General features: G+C 38.8%; 2 protein-coding genes across 4 annotated transcripts in view; one reads left to right on the top strand and one right to left on the bottom strand.

Annotated features, from left to right (window-relative positions):
* exd3 (exonuclease 3'-5' domain containing 3) overlaps window positions 1–4,358 on the bottom strand; it is a 46,094-nt gene extending 41,736 nt beyond the window's left edge. For 2 of the 3 annotated variants that reach the window (XM_055019202.1, XM_023294425.3), the window contains exons 1-2: window positions 4,269–4,358; window positions 3,113–3,172 (exon numbers count right to left, since the gene is read on the bottom strand). Coding sequence is in view for 2 of the 3 variants with exons in the window: in XM_023294425.3 (XP_023150193.2) it covers window positions 3,113–3,140 (28 nt within the window). In the remaining variant the exon portion in view is untranslated. The remainder of the gene's footprint in view (window positions 1–3,112; window positions 3,173–4,268) is intronic. The other variant, XM_035941032.2, reaches the window with a different exon arrangement.
* Window positions 4,359–8,314: 3,956 nt separating this feature from the next.
* cdc37l1 (cell division cycle 37-like 1) lies at window positions 8,315–21,114 on the top strand. Its single transcript, XM_055004014.1, is given in 8 exon segments — window positions 8,315–8,658; window positions 10,325–10,624; window positions 10,776–10,869; window positions 11,794–11,909; window positions 13,634–13,756; window positions 14,034–14,210; window positions 17,557–17,610; window positions 17,612–21,114. Coding segments are annotated over 8 exon segments (1,017 nt in total). The 5' UTR covers window positions 8,315–8,568; the 3' UTR covers window positions 17,675–21,114.
* Window positions 21,115–22,607: the final 1,493 nt, after the last annotated feature.

The following is a 22,607-nucleotide window of genomic DNA, read 5'->3' as shown; positions in this document are numbered from 1 at the left end:
AAAGGCTATGTGCTGGTCATGGTGTAAAAAATACAGCCTTCCTGATGCATAGCCTGGGAAAGCAGACCAAAAGGCCTCTCGTCCCCTCTCTCTATGTCGGCCTCTTTCTTTATAATATCTCTCCTGGCCTGACACTTCTCGTGTCTTTCATGTTGCTTCCTAAAGATGGATTTGACATTTATCTTGCAGCAGCAGCTCCTTTACTTGAGCTTGATTTTTTCTTATTATGCTCCTTTTTAATTCTTCAGCTTGTCTCAACAGACCCAGCTAAACGTCTATTTAAAGGGTTACCTGCTGTCACTTACACAATTTCTCAGTTTCCCTTTTTCTTTTTTTAGACCAATTCCTGGTATCCCTTATACTAAAAAGCTGAGAAAACTTCTTTCTATTTGTGAAGGTGTTGCTTGTCAATGCAGCCGCCTTTTCAAATTAACACACTCTTCAGTACTGAACCATAATGTCGCAGCTCTGACAGCAGCATTACAGCATGCTACTGAATACAGGCAAAGTATAACGGTTTTGTATTAAATGGACTCAGACGTGCGTAAGAAAACAACACTGCTATGGTCCACTCAAAGCTCCTTTGGCTTGAAACGTGAATGGCTGCAGAGTTTCCTTTGCTGTTCTGTGTGGTTCTCTGCTGTTATACACCCCACTCCAGTCCATTCATCCCACTGTCGAACATGCATACTACGTGCACAGGCACTCACACTAACACAAACACCACAACCCACTTCAGTCCCAGTGTTTGCATGAGAGGAGAGGAATGTTGAGCATGTAGCTTCTTTACAGTCTTGGCTAGTGGGTGAATGACAGAGCTAGAGGCTCCCCATTCATTGCAACATAATAACCCTATCACCACATACAAACACATGGACACACATAGAGTTCATGCACTCGTTCACCTCCGGGAAGATGATTTGTTTTACTCTCTTTTCTCTTTTTTTTCTAAACACAAGATAACATTATTTGGAAATCAAGAAAACAATCCATTTAACTAAGTGGATAATAATGTAATCTGAAACCTTCCTGGTCTCTGACTGTACAAAACTATTTCAGTGAAAAATTAGTCAGAGAATAAATTCTCAGCCAGGTCTGACTGCATGTTGCCAGGCAGCTGCCAAAATAAAGGAAGCACAAAGATCAAGTGTCTAAATAGGCATGTGGTGTCACTACAGCCACCAGAACAGCTTCAGTGTGACTTGGCTGCGGTTGTGCGAGTGGCTCAACTCCACTGGAAGGATGCCACAGCATTCTTCTACAAGTACTTCTCTTCTTTTGTATTATGTTGTAGGTGCTAGAAAAGGCTTTCAACAGGTGCTATTACACAGTCTTGAAAATGAGTAGAATGCCAGCACTTGCAGTATGCGACGCTTATTAAAGTAGTATTTACGTGTTAACTGCCTCTTCATAATTGAACCACTACACCCTGGTTTCTCCAACTGTGAAGTGACACATACCTAATTGAGCCACAATCAATCAAGTTTTGTTTACATGGAGTGAAAGCATTTAGACAGCACTTTTATTTATGTATTTAATAATTAATTCATGATGTAATCTGTAAGATCCCTCTGAAAAGCTGATCACGTGCCAAACAAAGATTGCCTGCCCCAACCTACAGACTCCACAGTGAAAAAACAGCGACTGGTGATAACATTATACACCCAGTGAACCCGTTCGGGGAGCAAACTAATGTTCCCAAGAAACGTATATAAACATAACTTCAAATATGAGATGAGTCCAAGCTGGAAAATTCACAGAAGGAACACATTAGAAGGACTACTTTCAAGTAATTGTTGTGGTAGAGTGAAAAAGTTGTGGTTAGTATTCATTACTGTATCTATCAAAGGACTTGAGATTATTATCATAATAAATTTTCGCTTGCTAATTAGAATTTGAACAATAAGTTTTAACACAGTCAGGACAAGTAGTAGCTTCAGCACAACAATCAGCTTTTCTGACTGGTATGTTCATTTTTCTCTTAAATTTTATTCTCCAGCGGTAATACTGTTTGGATAGGATTTGTCTGAATATACATGCCTTGCATAAAAGCTACATTATCTGACACCAATACCATTACAGATAAAGTGTATTGCACTGTACTTTTACCTTTGAACTATGCAAACCTATCACCAGCACTAGAGCTGACCCTATTATGTGCTGTTTTCTATATAGCCCCTTTCAGACATGTTTTCAGTTAATCTGAAAGCAACTTCACGCATTGACTTCATGCTTAAATGAGCACCCTGGTCACTTTTCCATCAAAGTCGTAACAACCCAATTACTAGGTAGGGGTTAGTAACATTTCTACTTTAACTGTCAACACATGGCACAAGCAGCGATGCTTTAAGTTGTGAAAGAATTTTGATTTTTTTTTTTTTTTATATTTTAGAAATAATATTCACCTAAAAACATCAGAGTGTACCAAAGACACTTTACATGCCTTTCTAATCTGCTGTAGCCTACAATTTCCCATCTATTACAAACTGAAATGTATATAAAACTTCAATTTTGCTGCGATGACAGAACTGATTAATAAGACTCAGCAATAATAAACAGTTTGTTGCTGTCAACATCTTTTTCATTCACTTTGAAACTACAAACTAAAATGATGTCCATACAAAATAAAACTTTACCGAAATTAAAATAGAGACTCACAGTTCATATTATTGAGGCTCAATAAAAATGAATCATTAATAGGAGCTTAACATTAGTTGTTGATGAGTTTTTCTTTTGAATTTAATAATTATCTGCAGCATCAGACAGCAGCAGGATCCATGAGCGTCTCCAAAGAAAGAGAGTATGCACGAGGACCAAGAGAACAACTGCAGAAACTTCATTAATTGCCTATAAATTATCCCGAACATGGAAACAGTACCTGTGGTTAGTTCAGATTTAGTCTTTTGTTTATTTGTGTATTATTATGTATTATATATGAATTTATGAGCTGATAAATAATGCATGGCTTTCTCTATTACTGTTGTGGTGATGTCTGAATGAAGCCGTAAGGGACATTAGTGGGGAAAGTGACCTATGTTTGAATTAGAGAATGCTTAAAAAGGATCGTGAAACTTTAAAAGAGAGGTGTGTGTTGTAAAACTGTGGTACAAACCCATTGCCTCCTGAGTACTGTGGTTCATTTCTGTCCTCAGGATGGTGTGCTGCGTTCACCCTGTAGATGTAGGAACACAGAACATAGCTTATAAATAGGAGGCCTTTACTGCAATATCACTGTCACAACATAAAAAAAGATATTTTGGGGATATGTGTATTTGCAAAGTAAGTAATACGAAGATATAATTTTGCTGCATGTTTACACATTTGTGCTCAGCTATCTTGGGCAACTGCAGTGACATATTGAAGGATGTCACTAGACCAAAAAGTAAAAATCATCCATCCATCCATTATCTATACACCGCTTAATCCTCACTAGGGTCGCGGGGGGTGCTGGAGCCTATCCCAGCTAACTCGGGCGAAGGCAGGGGACACCCTGGACAGGTCGCCAGTCTGTCGCAGGGCCACATACAAAGACAAACAAGCACTCACACATTCACACCTACGGGCAATTTAGAATAATCAATTAACCTCAGCATATTTTTGGACTGTGGGAGGAAGCCGGAGTAGTAAAAATCATACCAAAAAAAAAAAAAACAACTTTTGTACATACAGCACTTTAAAACAGCAACAAGGAAAACCTGTGGGAACAGCAGCCTGAGAAAGGGCAAGATGCCAGCTGGCTGTGAGACTTGATTTCAGGCTGAGGATGTTTTTTTAGGCCTGAAGTCTGGTTGTTTCTCCCTGTCTGAATATCTGCAGGCTCAAGAGGAGGGCTTTGGCATTCAGTGCTATTTCAGGGAATGGATGAGCCAGAGAAACAAAATACTGCAGTGGGGGTGTTTTTTTAAGTCTTCTAGCTCCATCTCCCGGTGGTAAAACGCACACTGTTTCTTCAGTAGTTAATTGCATACTTCCTGTTAGCAAACATTAGCTTTCCTACTCTCTTTCCAGACCTCTTCTGAGATTAATTTTGTCCTTGCTACGGTCTTTTGAACGTAAAGACCACAAATTAGCAACTGAAACGACGCAATTTAGCCACGATGCTAACTTAACTGGCTCATCGCTCCCTGTAAGCTAGGTCACAAAACTCAGTGTTACCTCGTCATGTTGTCACTCAAACACACAGTCGCCTTTACTTTAACTGTGTCAACAGACAGAAAATATGTATTTGCAATAGTGTAACCTCGAGGTATCGATATGAACGGACTCACCGTTTATTGCTATTTTCCTTTTAGCTACCCTCGGTCAAACTGCTACTTTGCTTGTTGTCAGTCTTCTTACTTCATGGTAACGTCATTTTGTTTGGGCTACTTTAAAGGGCGATTCTAACCCTGAGCGTGTTATCTCAGGCAGCACTTGCTCTGACATCGTACACAAATCCATGTTCGTTCGGCAGTATCTACAGACCATAACTCCTACAAAATGTCATACAACCAATTAGAAACATGAATATCGATAAAGGCATACATAGGATGAATGAATTTGATCAAAAGTAATACATACCTTGTATGTTTGGGTGCCTGTGAGTCTTTAATGAGGGCCAAATCCCCAACCCAACATTCTTGCTCGATCAGTTGGTTTTCAGAGAAGGCTGCTAAGTTTAAAGTGCACTACTGCCACCTTCTGTATATACATATATAATATTCTGTTGTGTCCAAAAGTGATTTTACCTGTTCTGTCTTAAAGTAAAACCAGTCCAGCTCTTTTAGTGGTTGAAATAGCTTTAAAGGATAAACTCAACTCATACAATGCATTTCCTACCTGCCAAAAAGTAGCCCCTACATTGTGACTGAAATGTCATTAATGCGTCTAAATGGTGGGATTTCATTCATTACAGTTATATCTTTTGGGATTATAATTCACAGAACAATTGCAAAACACATTATTTCTTTATTATGCCTATTTTTTGTTTTATTTTGTTTTTAGCTTATTTACAATGTAAACTAGGGTGTTAGACAAACCAAACACTTATAGTGTAAATATCACAAAGAATACTATAATACTGCCTGATTACACTACAAGCTGAAACACTTCTTTAGTCATAATATTTTGGTTAAGATAAGATAAGATAAGATAAGATAAGATAAGATAAGATTAGATAAGATAAGATTAGATAAGATAAGATAAGATAAGATAAGATAAGATAAGATAAGATAAGATAAGATAAGATAAGATAAGATAAGATAAGATAAGATAAGATAAGATAAGATAAGATAAGATAAGATAAGATAAGATAAGATAAGATGATGGGGAAAGTTCACCATTACAGCAGCTCCAAGGAGAAAAAATAGTATAAAGGCAGTACAGAATAAATAGAAACATACAGTGCAAAAACGCAGAGAACATTATATACACAGAAGATATTTGTTTTGTTTTGTTTTTTTTGTTAAGAGGATTATTTACATGAGGTTGAAACAGTTATTGTCCATAAGTGGTATGCATATGTGAGGGAGAAAGTGCAGCATTAACAGAGGTAGACCAGTTATACAGCGGCATCGTAAAGTCTGACTGATGTTGGGATAAACGACCTGCGGAAGCGTTCCTTCTTACACCTAGGATGTACCAGTCTGTCGCTGAAGGCACTTCTTAAGGAGTTCACAGTCTGATGCAGAGGGTGGGAGGTGTTTCTGATGATAGAAGACAGTTTGGCCAGAGCCCTCCTCTCTCCCACCACCTCCATGGAGTCCAGGGGGCATCCACAGACTGAGCTGGCTTTTTATCAGTCTGTTGAGTCTGTTTTTATCACGCTCAGAGCACCTCCCTCCCCAGCACACCTCTGCATAGAAGACCATGGATGCCACCACAGTGTCATAAAAGGTCTTCAGCAGTGACCTGCTCACACCAAATGATGTGAGTCTCCTCAGCAGGTATAGACGACACTGACCCTTCTTATACAGAGAGTCAGTGTTTTCTGTCCAGTCCAGTTTGTTATTTAGGTGAACACCCAGGTTTACAAAAAGTGATTGAAGTTTTACAAAGATGCACTTTTGCTGTCGTCACATACATAAAGTTTTGTGTATTTGTACATTATGACTGTTTGATGCAGATAAAAGCAACAGTAGATATATATAAACTGGGATGTACAACTTTAACCCCTTAATGCTCAACATGGGTCAAAAGTGACCCAAATCCAATGGAAAATGGGTATCTCCTGACCCATACTGCACATCAAAGGGTTAACAAGAACTTAAATGCAGTGTCATTTAGAGTAGTGATATTACAGCAAGCATCAACTGATCTATATGCTTAAGTAAATAAAAAATATGGCAACAAACACAATCTATCATACACACCCTATAGCTTACTGCTGACAGTTTAGTTTGGTTAATGCAAAGATATGTCATGTTTTATGTGTAGTAGAAAGGTCACTATTTTCTGCATCGTGACTTACATGCAAATGTGTCATTTGGATCCGCACAGTGTATTTGGATATACACCTATGTAATGGGGGTGTTGTATTACAGTTGTTTGATACTTTGCTGTGCTTCAACTGATCTTAATTTTTTTCAAATTAATATAACATACTGTGACATCAACATTGCTTAAAGGTACAGAACGGATATGGCTGTTCAGATAGCCACATTTAATTTAAGACATCTGATATTTAAATGCCATCAAAACAATGGAGATTGATGGAATTTTGTTTGTGATGCATATCCACAAAATACAATGTCTATATTTTTAACTATTTTCCACTGAAGAAATTCCCTAATTCTCCTATAGGCTGTCAGCTCTGTGAGCCCCAACCTTGCTGGGAAATGGTTCACCCTCCTCACAAATCCCAATGATGACCCCTGGATCGTCATGGAAGAAAAATTAGGGACAGTACACATTTGTTTTTTTGAAGTGTAAAAGTCTACTTCAAACAATGTTGTGGACACATCTTATGGGCCGACATTTGTAGCACTAGAAATTGCAAACTGAATTTTTATGGTTCTACTTGACTAACTTAAATATGAATTTTTATTTGAATCTCATAATTTGAATTTCTCAACTTGAATAACTGATAAAAATGTGAATTTGTATTTAGTTAGTCAAATTTAAATGTTTATTCCAATATTCAGTCTGAGCAAAACATATTAAAGACTAATTGATTTAATTTCAATTTCTGGTGGCACAAATTTTTGTCCATAATATCTGCAGATATTATATTTACAGTATTGAAGGCAGGGACTCTCAAGCCCTTGGATGCTCACTGCACTAAGATTTATTACTGATGATAATTATATTATTTATTATTGTGAAATGTATGCTAAGGTTGGATGGCCGTCAGTCTCTGTAACGCGTGATAAACAATGGGGTTTTATTAATTTATACAGTTCTTACAGTTTTTTACTCCCTCACATCACCTCATTCCTGTCTTTTAATGCCGGCCATTGCCATATACACTCAAGGTGCTGGAAAAACTTGCAAAACAATCTAAAGCTGGACTCGTCTTTAACCTTTTGGCAATTCAGGTTTTTAATTCCATTCCATTCAACTTCCAAATTCCAGGTTGATTTTTTTAAGTAAATGCGCTAAAAAGTGTTTTATTTTACTATTTTCTTGATATTCTAGTTTAGTTAAGTTAGAGTGACCATATTTGATTACCGAAAACCAGGACACTTGGCCCAGCAATGAGATACTCAAATGATATGCGAAGTTTACTCAAAGATGCCTAATAATTTCAATACATTTAAAATATGCCTCCTCTGTATGGATAGAAAATTGTTATATATTACCAAATACTATCTATAATCGAAGACACAAATTCAGACAGGCTTCTCAGAGGTTACTCAACATGTTTTATTATGACAAGTTAAAAAAATATCTAACGAAATAATGATGCAGAGTAGGCCTAGTGCCTGTTCCGGTCAATTTAGTGGCCCAGTGAAACATAATGAAAACCAGGACATTTTCATTACTTTATAAAAAAAACAACCAGGAGGGCCAGGACAGGACTTTAAAACAGGACATGTCCTGGGAAAACGGGACGTTAGGTCACCCTAATTTAAATATTCTCTTACTTGGCTACATTGTGAATGAGGCCTTTATGCCTCAATGTACTCAGGTTTCGAATAAAGGTTACAGAAATAAATTGTTGTACTTTATTTATGTAATTTTTTTTTTTTTTAAAACGCTGCCCATACTTGTTTGGTTGGTATTCTGTTTTTTTCTTCAAAGTTTTATAAACAGTGTGGAACTGACCAGAATCCAGTAGAAACGCTTGAGACCGTGTCACGTGGTTACAGTTGTGTACCACGTGTCCTGTACGTCACTTCTTAAAAAGACGCAGCCGGGACACTGGAGCAGCTTGTTGTTATTGTAGGGCAGTTAGTCGTTTCCAGGGGCAGCAGCGCTCCTCTGCTGCTGTAACATTTTCCCATTTCGCTCTGCCAACTCTTCAGACTGACACTTAGCTCCCCACGTAGCTCTAACAGGCCGCTAAACACGGCTAGCAACTCTTGGAGCACAGCTAGCATCAGCTAGCGGGTCCCACAGCACAGCTAGCCTGCTAGTTGTTTAGCAGTTATGGAGTGGCTGGGTAACGGAGCTTCACTCCACCCCGACGGAGACCCCAGCAGTGACCCGGCTCCAGCGACCGTTTACCCTCACCAACAGGTATTTAGCTAACGGAAAACGACCAGGTTGTTAGTGGACGATATCTAATTTACTTGGCATCGGATAACTTAACGTTATTAAAAGCTAACTAGCTAAGCCTGTTTGGGGATCACAGCAGTGGAAGTTGGGAAAGTATGAGCTAGTGGTTGTGTTTAGTGCCACTATCTTGTCAGTTAGCTTGAAGGAGGCAACTCTCCTGGTGCAACATTCCTGTCCAGGCTGCATGCCAGAGTCAATGCTAACCTGATGCAAACCCAAAGTCAGCTATATTCCACTTTCACATATGGCTGTGAGGTAACCTGATCACCTGCACTGTCATTCTCTGGTCACTGCAGGAATCAGAGGGAGATTTGTCCTTATGTGGGGGTGGTTGGTGAGATCAGAGGCCACAACAGGCAGCAGCTCACGTCCTCCAATCCCCCCAAGATCCTCGTTATTCCCAGACACTGACAGCTGTGTGATGGCTGCTGTTGGCTGGAAAAGGCATTCAGCTGTTTGGGTTGCCATGTAAGCGTGGATGAAATGGAAAGAAGCATTTATTTATTTTTAGCTCTCTGGCCTCACCCTGTATCAAATACGGCATGTTTGTGGTCATGAGAGCTTAAATGCAAATGGCCTACATTTAGTGTGTGATTCAGAGTGATGCAGCAGTTTGTAGGTGTCGAGAGTCGGTCTGTGGAAAAGCATATTCAGTCTAGATAGTAAACCCTTGTGAAAAAGTGATCAATATTAACATTACAATCAGGTTCCCTAGTGGTGGAAGCCCTCTCTGGGTGATGTTGCTGATATATATTTCATCAAAGACATTGGTTTGCTCTTTGATCAAACTCTTTTGTTCGAGTTCCAAGTTAAAGAGGTGACCAGAGTGGCCTTTTTCACCTCAGAAACATTACTAAGATTAGACTAATGCTGTCCTTTAGGGATGCTGAGGTCCTAATTCATGCTTTTGTCACGTTTAGATTACTGTAATGTCTTTTTATCAGGTTTGGTCTGCTCATGGTGTGCACATGGTCCAGAACGCAGCAGCTCATGTTCGAGTAGATATGAGCATATCACTCCAATGCTGGCCTCTCTGCTCTGGCTACCTGTTCAGGTTAGAACAGACTTTAAGGTGCTGCTGCTATCGTATAAAATTGTAAATGCAATTGACCCCATCATACCTGTCAAATTTGGTGAGCTCGTACGTCCCCACTGGTGTTTTGCGTTCCCAGGGCACTGGGCTTCTGAGTGTCCCAAATTCCGTAGAAAGACGATTTGGGAACGGTATTTTCTTTCTGTGCACCGACATTGTGGAACATTCTACCTGTTGAAATCAGGCAGACATCTTCCTTTGATGGATTTAAAACAAAGCTGAAGACCGACTTGTTTACTGTTAATATGAGTCTTTAATTGTTTGTTTTACTGATGTCCTTTCTATAGTTTCAGTATGTTTGTGGATTTCTGATGTTTTATAGTTTTTGTCTTTATGTACAGCAGTTTGACTGAAAGTGATTTATGAATAAATTTATTATTTTTAAAGCTTGGCATAAATACATTGTGTTTAAGCAAATTAAAATGCACTGCAGGATTCTCCTCAGTGCCCTTTCCTCTGTTCTACATCTACAAATCATGTCCTTCACTTCCTTCCTACATTCATCTCCTTTTCTTTCCATTCACCCCACACCAGCCGCCATCATCGCATGTTTGTGACTGTGCCATGGCATCTCTATGTCAGAGCCAGCGGCGCTGCGTGAAGGCGTCCATCTTCTCCAGTTGGAGGCTAGCGGAGGCGCAGGATCAGTTGTGTTCACTAGGGGTCCACAGCTCTGAATCGCTGGAGCAGGAACGTGCTCGGACTCTGGCCTGCCCCAGAGAACTCACACATACCGAGGAGGAGTGGCGACGGAAAGAAAGCATGCTGGGCGGTCAGGAACCCAGCCGTAGTCCTGTACTTGGAGCTGTCGGAAGTTGGGATGTGTTTGATAAGGTACACACAACACAAGAACCTGAAATGAAAAATTATAATCAAACAGAACCTATGTCAAAAGAAATACATTGTTGTTCTCATTTAACTATGTACCCAATGTAGCCATATAATCATAAATGCTCACTTCAGTCATGTCTTTTCTCTGCTCCAGAGTATCATCAATGTCCAAAACCAGCCCATAGAAATGGACCAGGACAAGTGCAAAACATTTCTCCAAAAGTATGAACAAGAGCTCAGGCATTTTGGTAAGTGAGACAAAAAATCAGAAATGAGTCGCTCAGAGATTAATTGCTAAAAAAAAAAAAAAAAGGCAGTGTCAAGCTTTTTTAAGTTGAAGGGAATGTCATTATTTAGCAGTTCGGTTTGAGGCGCAAAGATTGTTGCAGGTTTTGGCAGGATTTTTTTCCTTCAGCTTCACTGGATGAGATCGCATTATTTAGTTGTCATGTGTGTACTTGTATGATTAAGTTTTACGCAGGGATTTATTGCAGCTTATGACATTCGTGCTGTGGATGCAGAAGGGATGAAGAACGAAGTCCCTCACCCTTGTCAGTTATACAAAAAGTTGCAGTGTCAGTCCTTGTAATTTTTCATGCCCTGAATTGGAATTGTGCACCAGAGTCTGCTTCATATCTCTCACTTTTAGCTTTTGTCCCTCTACCTGTAGATTAACTATGATGAATTGTTTGTCTCAATCAGGTTCCATCTCTGCAAGCTCATTTTCATTCCTTAGAGGTGCAAAGTGTCTCTACTGGAATGTAGGAAACCATTCTTAAAACAAACAAACAGGATGCTTTGACAAATTATCCTCAAGAATGTAAAACACAGCTGTGCATTTCTTGTGCTGGGTAGTTTTAAATTGCACCACAAAAAGCAGATGATTAACTAGTTGAAAGAATTGCATACCTCTTTCACAGGAGAACTGACGTTTTGTCCTTTTGTCCATTATGCTAAACTCATTTCATCATGTTGTGTTCACCCTAATATTAAGATCACAGCCAGCTATGTTGTTGTGCAGTATTTGTTTGTGAGATACTGAGTGTGTATACACTGTTTTGAATCAATAAATCCTCTGCTGCTATTCTTAAAACAGGAGTTTAACATGTTCAGTCGTTCAGAGGATTTTTTTAAGCCTTCATTAAACACACTGTGCTTTGTTTCCCTGTCAGGTATGTTGCGGAGATGGGACGATAGTCAGCGGTTCCTTGCAGACATGCCTCAGCTCATCTGTGAGGAAACGGCCAACTATCTAATTCTGTGGTGCATGAGACTACAGCAGGAAGGGGTAATGTGCTGACGGGGCTGGTGTTGCTTTATCTGTCTGTTACAATCAACCATTCCCCAGAAATATTATCACCAAGAGACCAAAAACGGCACTGAATTTATCCTAATCAGCAGTATTGTCAGCGTAGTTGCAGCCTCTGTGGAGCAAAACTCAGCTTCTGTCCCAAAAACTATAAAAAGACAAGAGAATCATGAAAAACAACAAATGCAGCCAGCGGAGTTCTCTCCTTTTGGCTAGTCGAGCTAAGAAAGCAGTGCAAACATGAAACTGCTTGCCTCGGCTTGTTTGTCTGCACACATTTGAAACACAGTTGAGGGTTATTTTTATTTTATTTATTACTGCAAAGTTGAGATTTTAACTTAACAGAAAAAAATCATGTTAGAAATAACACTGCAAAAGGCTCTGCTCTTGTCAAGTATCCGAAGAAGTCATGGTCATGTGACAGAGGTCAGGCAATAATTAGCTACATGGAATTAAGATACTGTTTATTTTATTGTTTGTCCTTTTCCTACTGAAACAAGTCAATACATTTTCAGTGGAAAAAGGCTAAGCATCCATATGTTCTCTTATGTGTTTCATGAGTTTTGATTTGATACTATTTCATAGGCACAGGGCGTAAATCATGCTGTGGCTACACTGAAATACTGTTGGAATTAGAATCTCAGCAGGGGATTTGTTGATAGAATAAATCATTTAAGCCGTATCCTTTCCCTATTTTTCATGATCTGCAAAATAAGATTAGAGGTCTGACTGAGCGAGGCCACACACAAACAGTAGTCTGAGTCAAAAACAAATCTGGCAATTTATTGTTGTCAGAATTTCCTACGTTTGGGTGTCAGATTCGTTCAGCAGGTCGTGTTTCCTTTGACTTGCAGAGTTGCTAACTTCTTTTAAATCACTTCTTAAAACCCACTTTTATAGACTTTCTTTTATGTGAGGTTTACTTTTAGCTTTATTTAGTTTTAATGTTTTATTCTGTATTATCTCCTTTTTATTTTAGATGTTCTTTCTTGTTTTATTTTAATTTTAGCTGTCTGGTTCTTCTGTGTGATGTCATCTCTAATGTTTTAATTCTGTAATTTTTTGACTTTTAATTTTAACATTCAGTCTTGTACTTTAGTTTTCAAACTGCCTAGTTTCCTTGTTTGAGTTGCATGCTAATCTAGCAAATTATTCATTTAATTTTTTGGCATTTTTGCTATTTATTTTTAATTGACGGCTCTGACTTGTCTTCTGTAGCTTGCTTGATTGTCTGTGTTTGCATGTTTTAACTTTGTGAACGCTGTTCTTTAGGGTGCTATATAAATAAAGTTATTATCGTTACTACTACTAAATTTAAAAAATGGCCTCAACTGCTTTGTTGGTCCCATATGTGAGTCCTAATTTTTGCATGTTATTTTTGAACCAAATCTTGAACCAAGACAGTTCAGTACAATATACAGGTGTTAGTCTAGAATTCATCATTGTGCTTTCAGAAATGAGACTTTTTCATTTCACAAAAAGAATACAAAGAACACTGAAGCCTCAGTGAGTTTACAGTCCAAAGTCGCTGTAAATACACTATAGAGGAGTACATACTACATAGACGTTAAATATTTCAATTCAGTAATTGTGTTGTTCAAACTTGAAACATGACTAAAAATTGGTTTCAAAAGAAGGACTTCCAATGTTTTTGTTGAGACAACCAGACTGCCCAAACCAGCTTTTTCTTTTGCACCCTGCAGAAAGAAGCGCTGATGGAGCAGGTGGCGCACCAAGCTATAGTTATGCAGTTCATCCTGGAGATGGCTTCAAATTCGAAGCAGGATCCTCGAGGCTGTTTCAGACAGTTCTTCCATAAAGCCAAAGTAAGACGCACGCATCTGATCAATACACTGTGAATGTCCTCTTGATTTACAAACAAAAGTCTGTCTCCATCCTTTAGTATATCTTATTAAGCTATGACCAAAGCTTCATAAGTAGGTTTTCTTTAGGAAGACTAAAGCAGATACTTGAATGTTCCCGTTTTTGTTGTGGAAAGTGGAAGTGGTGACTGAAATTTCTTTCATCTCACTTTCTAAACATGTTGCCTTTATACCATCTTGTGCCACGTTTCCTGATATTCTTGCCTCTGTTGCTTTGCAGGAAGGACAAGACGTCTACTTAGAGGTCTTCTATACAGAACTCAATGCCTTCAAACAGAGAGTAAAAGAATACACAGTCAAATGTAGAAGCGATGCATCCACCATTGAACAGCAGAATATCGGCACAAACTGCAGACTCGACCCCAAAGAAGCGACAGACTCTTTACCTCCAGTAAGTGCATTTTTGTCTTTTTTCTGAGTTACTGCAGTTACCTAATGCTGCTGTGAGATGGCACCATTGAGCTATTGTGTATTATTCCTTGCTCATGCTGATGCAAAAGTGCAAACAAATATGTTTACTTTAAAGACATCATCACAGGAATGCAATATTAGCATAATTGCAAATGTAAAACTTGAAAGCGAATGCTTGTGTTACATCCTTGGAAAAACAAATGACCTCTAAATCTAACCTAAAGGTTAGGAATCAATAAATGTCTCATTTGGTTACATCTTTGAGCTGCTCTTTATTACCTGAGTAATTAAGAACAGCGGTTTCTGGGACACATTAAACAGTTTGGATTTATAGATCCCTGATTTTGGGTTTGTGGTTATTTGTTCTTCGCTGCTGGCTGTCCGAAGTCACGTTATAATGTAGACAAAGATTCATTTCAGACAGTTCAATGTTATGTGAAATTTTTAAAAGAGATATTTATGATCAAGCTAATATTTTAAAAGTAGAAATCAAGCAACATGAAACTGACACACAAAAATTCACATTCAGCCTTGCAAGAAATGTTTTATCTGTTCTCTAGTCAAGTTGTATGTAGAAATGCGTGTCCTTTTCCAAGTCCAAATAATGTCACTAGCTCTGCCTGCCCTCCGAAGCTGCCTCTTTGCTAACAATTGCAGCTCTGAATCGTCTTTAAGTCTCTACAAGCTTTTCACACCTGAACTGCTTATTCCATTCTTCCTGACACATCCTCCTAAGTTCTGTGCGACTGGATGGGAAGTATCTATGAACTTAAAATCTTCAGTGTTCTATGAGGTCTGGGCTTTGGCTGTGTCTCTCGATGAAACTTGTCCCAAAGCTACTCTAGCTTTGTCTTGGTTGTCTACTTAAGGTCAAAGGGGAGCTTTCCCATATTTTCAGGTCGCTGCACTCGGGTGCCGGTTTTCTTCAAGGACCTCTCTTTAAATGCTTGCATTCATCCTTTCATCAACTCTGACTGGTCTCTCTCCCCCTGCTGCTTAGAAGCATCCAGTGGCATAATGCTGCCACACCAAGTTTCACTGAGGGAATGACATTGGTATATTGATAATCAATGCCTGGTGTTGACCACACATAGTGCTGGGAGTTTAGTTTTTGCCCCATTTGTCCTTTATTCAAGAGTGGCTTCATTCTAGCACCTCCACCTTAAAGGCCTTTACTGAAGTGCTGCTGAGGTAGTCATCCTTCTGACAGTGTTTCCTCTCTGCAGAATAACGTCCAACGTTCTGTTCTGAGACCATCACGTTCTTGGTCACCCCCCTGACAAAGGCTCTTCTTGCTCAGTTACTGTTTGTCTGCATCGCCAACTTTAGGAAGAGTCTCTGGTGGTTTTAGTTCTCACAAATATTGAGATCTCTTTGGTCCTGGGAGCAAACAAAGCTTAAAATGGGTTTATAATGTCTTTAGTCGGTCCTTTGCCACAGTTTTATCACAAAGCTGTGTGGAGAGTTCCTTCAGTGCCATGACTTGGTATTTCTCCTGACATGGAGTGTGAACTGTGAAATCCCATATACGCAAGTGTTTGCCTTCTTTAAACTACACATCAGTTTAATTTGCATTAATTATCCTTGAGAGGTGTCTAGATCTTGACTGGGATCCATCAGTGGAAAACAAGAGGAATGTGTTCACAGTTTTGAGTGCCACAGTAAAGGATCTGTTTACTTTTGTAAATGAGAGAATTCAGTGCAGGACATGTAAAAATCCATCCATTTTCTTCTGCTTATCCCGGACTGGACATGGAGGAAGCAGACAAAGCAGATCATTCCAGACGTCCCTCCTCCCAGCAATACTTTCCAACTCTTCCTGGGGGATCCCGAGGCGTTCCCAGGCCAGACGAGATATATAATAATCCCTTCAGCAGGTTCTGAGTCTACCCCACGGTCTCCTGCAAGGCGGACATGTTCGGAAAACTTCCAAAGGAAGTCTCCTAGGAGGCATCCAAATCAGTTGCTTAAACCACCTCAGCTGACTCCTTTCAACGCGAAGGAGCAGCGGCTCTACTCCGAGCTCCTCCAGATGTCCGAGCTTCTCCCCCTATCTCTAAGGCTGAGCCCAGTCACCCTATGGAGGAAGCTCATTTCAGCCACTTGTATCCGTGATCTTGTTCTTTCAGTCACTACCCAGAGCTCATGACCAAAGGTGAGGGTTGGAATGTAGATGGATGGTAAATTGAGAGCTTCGTCTTGCGGCTCAGCTCCCTCTTCACCACGGCTGTTCAATACAACACCTGCATTACTGCTGCCACTGCATCAATCCGCCTGTCCATCTCGCACTACATTTTCCCATCACTCGTGAACAAAATCCCAAGATACTTGAGCTCCCTCTTTTGGGAAACCAACCTCCGCCCCCCTCAACCCAGAGGGAGGAATCCCTCTGGGTTGAGGGGGTTGTTGCTTGTAAAAACATGTTTTTATATTTCTTTGTGTTGTCAGTGTAGTTTTATTAGCAAAAATTACAGTTCTATCCATTAAAGTTAAATCAGTAACCCAACAAAGTGTGCAAAATGTGAAGTGGTCTGAGTTTCTGCATCAGCTGTAGATGGAACTCTGCTATCTGATAGTTTAAAGGAAAGGCAGAATCATGTGGAGTGTGTCACAACATGAACAAACGGTTACTCTCTGGACCCCCAAGCTGTCGGTTTCATACCAACTCTTTACCGTATATGACATTGTAAACTAATTACAGACATGAAAGAGATTTTACTTTCCACATTCAGAGGAAGTCATGTGTGAAAGTTGCCAAATGGTGTAAAGTGCACTCCTACCTACTGAACTTGATTGCTGCAGTCTGAAAACCCTTTGTAAGAGAGAGAAAATGGGGCTGCCAGCCCTTTGGGGGCCCCATAGCTTGACAAGCTGCCAGACATCTACCCAGAAAAAAGGAAAAAAACCACATCCTTCCCCTCTCGAAGGGGATCAGGCCTGTTGAAACTGAAGCTGGTCCTGCTTCTGGATTTGTACTGTTATTTCCTGTCATAGCATCTCAGTTTACCTCAATTTGAACTCAGTCTGTCAGGAGCGGTTATAAGTTACAGATTTAAGGGTCTTTTATTCTAAAGAAGAGCAAGCGTCTGTGCCTGCACTGGTTTGTTTTAGGTCACAGCAGAATCTATAGAGAGGAAAATTTAAAGTCATAATTTTAGTTCCAACTCAGATCAGCACATGAAATCATAAAGGGGTATAGAGCAGTTACGTCATAATCCTCCAGCTAGGCGACACTAGGTTAATCCCTCTGTCTCTCAAGTCTCATTCGAACCTGTTTTTAATTCTCACCTGTGATTGTTTTGACTCCTCCTGTCTTTGTCTTCCTCCACCAGATGGCGGAGTATTCCATGAAGCGTTGTTTAGAGGCTGGACTTTGGACAAGCACAGGGGAGGTGGACAAAAGACGACAACACAGAGACAGACGACATACGCATGATGGAAACATCTTAAGGAACGTAGGATCAGCACCTGCTTTTCTTCCATCTCCATCGTCTCCCCGTTATAGGAACAACATGAGTTGTAAGCCCTCTGAAAGCAGCAGAGCAGCCTGAAAAATTGCAGAGCAGGAATAAATGGAGGCACGTTCAGTCTTTTACGCTGCAGTTTTCAATGGAGAGCCAGCAGGAAACACATTTCTCAGTGTTGCTGTTAGCATGTGGCTGTGGTTGGGCCGCTGGCGAGGTGGTTCCTGCAGCGTCTTTTGCCAGCTAAATGCACGTCGTGCCATAAGCATCGTTTTACAGATGGGAATTTTTACATCCTTAAATCTAGGTTTCAGTTTTTTTTTATTTCTCATGGATCAGAGAAACATCATCGTTTAAAAAAAAAAAAAAAAAAAAATGCAAATTTTATCCAGACAACATATGGAATACTAAACCCATACAGCCTGGTCAGGGGAAATTTGAGACCTATAAAGGAATCATGTTAAGTTTGAGATGAGCATCACTGACAGATCAGTAGCTTGGTATCTCGAGTTATAAGTTTTAACTAAAGCTGAACATTTTAAATGTACAGTATTGGAAACTGCTCTGGGGTAAAATGTAAAGCTGTCTGATTTACAGCTCCAGGATACAGTAGGTGCTGTAAAAAGCAAGTGGTTCATATGCGATTTTTAAATCAAGGGTAAGAAACATGCCTATAACAAGGAACTTCTGAGCATATTTGCAATGAAGTAAATCAGATCTGTTTGCCTCAGACTTGTCATTGTCGTACCATATCATTGATAAAAACTGGGCATTGTATCACTTCAGTTTAAGCAACATAAGCCTTCAGTTTTATAAAAATTGCTTCACTCCAAGCAAACTTGGTAACTTTATGCTAATTTGTAAAGAGCAGTTTGAGTATGTGTAACTGAATAATGTCTGAATCTCAACCTGTATTTACCTGGATTTCTGTTTTCCAGAAGTAAGAGTGGACTTAAAAGCTCTTTTCTGGTCACATCCTCGCTGTTGCCTCTCAGGCCCAGAACTGAGCTGCTTGTAAAGGAGCTGCACACAACTTTACAGGTATCTCAGGCTGATAATAGGAGAGCATAAATAATACAATGTGTGTGGAGGTCCAGATGGAAAGGCAATAACAGATGTTGTTTGGTTTTTGTTATACAACTTATGGTATCATTACCTGATTGTTGCTATTCCTTGTCGTGAAGGAGAAGAGCAGCTTCTCTTTGTTCTTTTAAGCATAACAACTTCACTAAAATGAATAGTTTATGTGACAACACAGATTTTAAACTGCAGAATAGTCATGGTTATCAGCGTGGCCTTATATGTTTGAACACTTGGCTGTGTGACGGAGCACACTACAGCTTCAGGAGCGGAGCAGTTCATGCAATTTAAGCATCTCTTATCTGTTTTTCAAAATGTATTCCTTACTGTTGTCTGGAGAGGTTAAAAAACAGCAAAGTTTATAAGCAAACAAACTTAAAATGCCCTTTCCATCTATTATTAACATGCATCTTTGGTATTGAAGTTTTATCTAGATTGTTGAGACTATAATTTTGCAGGCAAATTGGTAGAAATTCATGCAATATACAGCTCATAATGCCTACAATGTGTTGTAATACAAGATCAGTTGGGATGTTTGATTGCAGAAAATGACAATAAGCAGTGTATTCACTACAGTAATTGTGCACTGGACAGTATTGGCTTGTATTTTTGTCACAAAAATAGTTCAGCTTTTCAGGACAATCGTCAGTTGTTTGTGAATTTCAGTGGCTTGACACAAGGAAACATGAATAATCAGTAATAGTGCATGCTTTTTAGTATGCGAGACAATATATTAACTGGCAAAGAACTCCGCTTTGATGCAAATATGTCTTTTAAAGGGACAAAAACAGCTCAATTTTAGCATATGGTGTAAATGTCAATAAACAAGATCCAGTTACTGAGTGCAGGAGAGATTAGTAACGTGAGACGGCACCACATCTGTCCGTTTTTACTCATCAGCTCATTTTCCTCGGGTGATAACTGTTCATAACACACCGAATTCTTTTTACATGACTTTCTTGTATTTATTTTTTCTCTGGTTCTGTGATTGTCTTTATGTTCTTATCACCCAAAACCACCATTTTCCTTACACAAGTGCTCTGTGCAGGCTGTCGTATGTGCTGTGTTTAGTTGAAGTTCTTGAATCTGGGATCTACACCTTTTTATTAGGAGCTTAAAAAAAACAAAAAACACCAGAATGGAGGAGAAGGAAAAAAGGGCTGAGCTCTCCATAGAGACTTTTACAGTATGTGTGTGTGCAGAAAGGAGCTCTCTGCATCTGAATGTGTCCTGCACTTTATATTTCTCTTTGTTTTAACAAAAAGAGGTGAAAGAGGGGAGAGTCTGAAGCACGTGACTTCATTATTCCTCTTCATAGTGTAGTTTTTGTCACTTTTTTTGCTTTGTTCCCAGTCCTTCAGAGCTGAATCTGGCATTTTAAAAAATTTTTATTTTACAAGAAATCCTCAGAATAGCTTGTGAAAAGTGTGTGACATTTTTGTTATGATTTACATATGTTATGATTTATGTATTTTGTTGTTTTTGCCTTTATTTTTGTCTCTTGGGGGCTTTTACCAGATTCAGTAGGCTTCCAGTTCCATTTTTGAGGATATTCTTTATTTAACAAGTCAACAAAAAGCACCATAGAATTCTCCCGTCTGTGTAATTCGAACTACCATACAAAACATTAAATATAACACATGATTTAAAGCTGCTGTGTGATTATCATCTTGCCATCTGCTCTGCACAGTGCCTGTGTGGGGCAACTCATACGTAAAATGAATCGTAAATACTTTAAACAAACATGTATTGTCAGCAGTGAAGCTACAAAATGTGCTGTAGTGGACTTTAAATGTTTTCTTTTTCGACTTTTCCTCGTCCACAACGACTACTCGACTATGCAAAAATAATTACGGGGCTTAAATTGCTGTACTGAACCTGTGGCTGCTGTCTCTGCTGTCTCTGACGTTTATCTGAATTTGTGTGTTGAGACTTGGTGTAAGAATTTCTGTCACTTAGCAACAAGCTGTTGGAAAATTACACTTTACTTTCACAGTAGACTACAGTGAGGTCGGGCTTCTCTTGCTCCTCAAATACTCAAATACTAAACCAGAAATGAATATTTGCCTTCTTGTCAATTGCTGGGTCAATATATAATTGAAGTACTTTTGAAGTCCATGGGATATATCTTGCATACATTTTTATTAAAACAGGGAAAAAATAATGTTTTTTATGTTCATTGCGATCATGTCTTTACAAATTCTGTAATTATTTGTTATGGAAACAATCACTTATTAATAAAAAAATGACTGGATATCACTAAAATGTCAACTAAATAACTGTCCCAGTTTAACAACAACCACCTTCTAATTAGTTAAACAATAATAAAATGAGCTGATTCAGAAATTTTGATTGTGTTCTTTTTATTAAGTTGAGATAATCATGACAGATATTTCTTTTTCAGCAACGTATCAAATTTTATATAGTTAAAATAACAAATTGTATCTGTGTCCCAGAAATCACTTTCAACTAAGTTCCTCATTACAAAAATACCTCTCCAGGAAGTGTGTTAATTCCAGATCACATGACCTGCTCCACATGATGTCATTTCCTCCTGAAGAAAAGACTGGCCAGACTCCAAGGCTTTCTGAGTTATTTAATATAAAGTAGTGTGTGAGTCAAGTGTGAAATAACTTTCAATTTTAGTCACTTGTACATATATTTAGAAGAGTCTTTGTGTAAAAATGTCATGTGGTGTTTGGTTCTAGGTGGCCTTGTTGATTTTAGGCCTGAAAACAGCAAAAATGTCAACTGTGATGCCTGTTACCTGAAGCACGTGACTTCATTATTCCTCTTCATAGTGTAGTTTTTGTCACTTTTTTTGCTTTGTTCCCAGTCCTTCAGAGCTGAATCTGGCATTTTAAAAAATTTTTATTTTACAAGAAATCCTCAGAATAGCTTGTGAAAAGTGTGTGACATTTTTGTTATGATTTACATATGTTATGATTTATGTATTTTGTTGTTTTTGCCTTTATTTTTGTCTCTTGGGGGCTTTTACCAGATTCAGTAGGCTTCCAGTTCCATTTTTGAGGATATTCTTTATTTAACAAGTCAACAAAAAGCACCATAGAATTCTCCCGTCTGTGTAATTCGAACTACCATACAAAACATTAAATATAACACATGATTTAAAGCTGCTGTGTGATTATCATCTTGCCATCTGCTCTGCACAGTGCCTGTGTGGGGCAACTCATACGTAAAATGAATCGTAAATACTTTAAACAAACATGTATTGTCAGCAGTGAAGCTACAAAATGTGCTGTAGTGGACTTTAAATGTTTTCTTTTTCGACTTTTCCTCGTCCACAACGACTACTCGACTATGCAAAAATAATTACGGGGCTTAAATTGCTGTACTGAACCTGTGGCTGCTGTCTCTGGTGTCTCTGACGTTTATCTGAATTTGTGTGTTGAGACTTGGTGTAAGAATTTCTGTCACTTAGCAACAAGCTGTTGGAAAATTACACTTTACTTTCACAGTAGACTACAGTGAGGTCGGGCTTCTCTTGCTCCTCAAATACTCAAATACTAAACCAGAAATGAATATTTACCTTCTTGTCAATTGCTGGGTCAATATATAATTGAAGTACTTTTGAAGTCCATGGGATACGTCTTGCATACATTTTTATTAAAACAGGAAAAAAATAATGTTTTTTATGTTCATTGCGATCATGTCTTTACAAATTCTGTAATTATTTGTTATGGAAACAATCACTTATTAATAAAAAAATGACTGGATATCACTAAAATGTCAACTAAATAACTGTCCCAGTTTAATAACAACCACCTTCTAATTAGTTAAACAATAATAAAATGAGCTGATTCAGAAATTTTGATTGT

This window comes from Amphiprion ocellaris, chromosome 17 (assembly GCF_022539595.1).
Source record: "Amphiprion ocellaris isolate individual 3 ecotype Okinawa chromosome 17, ASM2253959v1, whole genome shotgun sequence".
In the NCBI taxonomy this organism is placed as follows: Eukaryota; Metazoa; Chordata; class Actinopteri; family Pomacentridae; genus Amphiprion; species Amphiprion ocellaris.
Note: the sequence above shows the minus strand (reverse complement) of the source record. Positions and strands in the feature narration are given on the sequence as shown.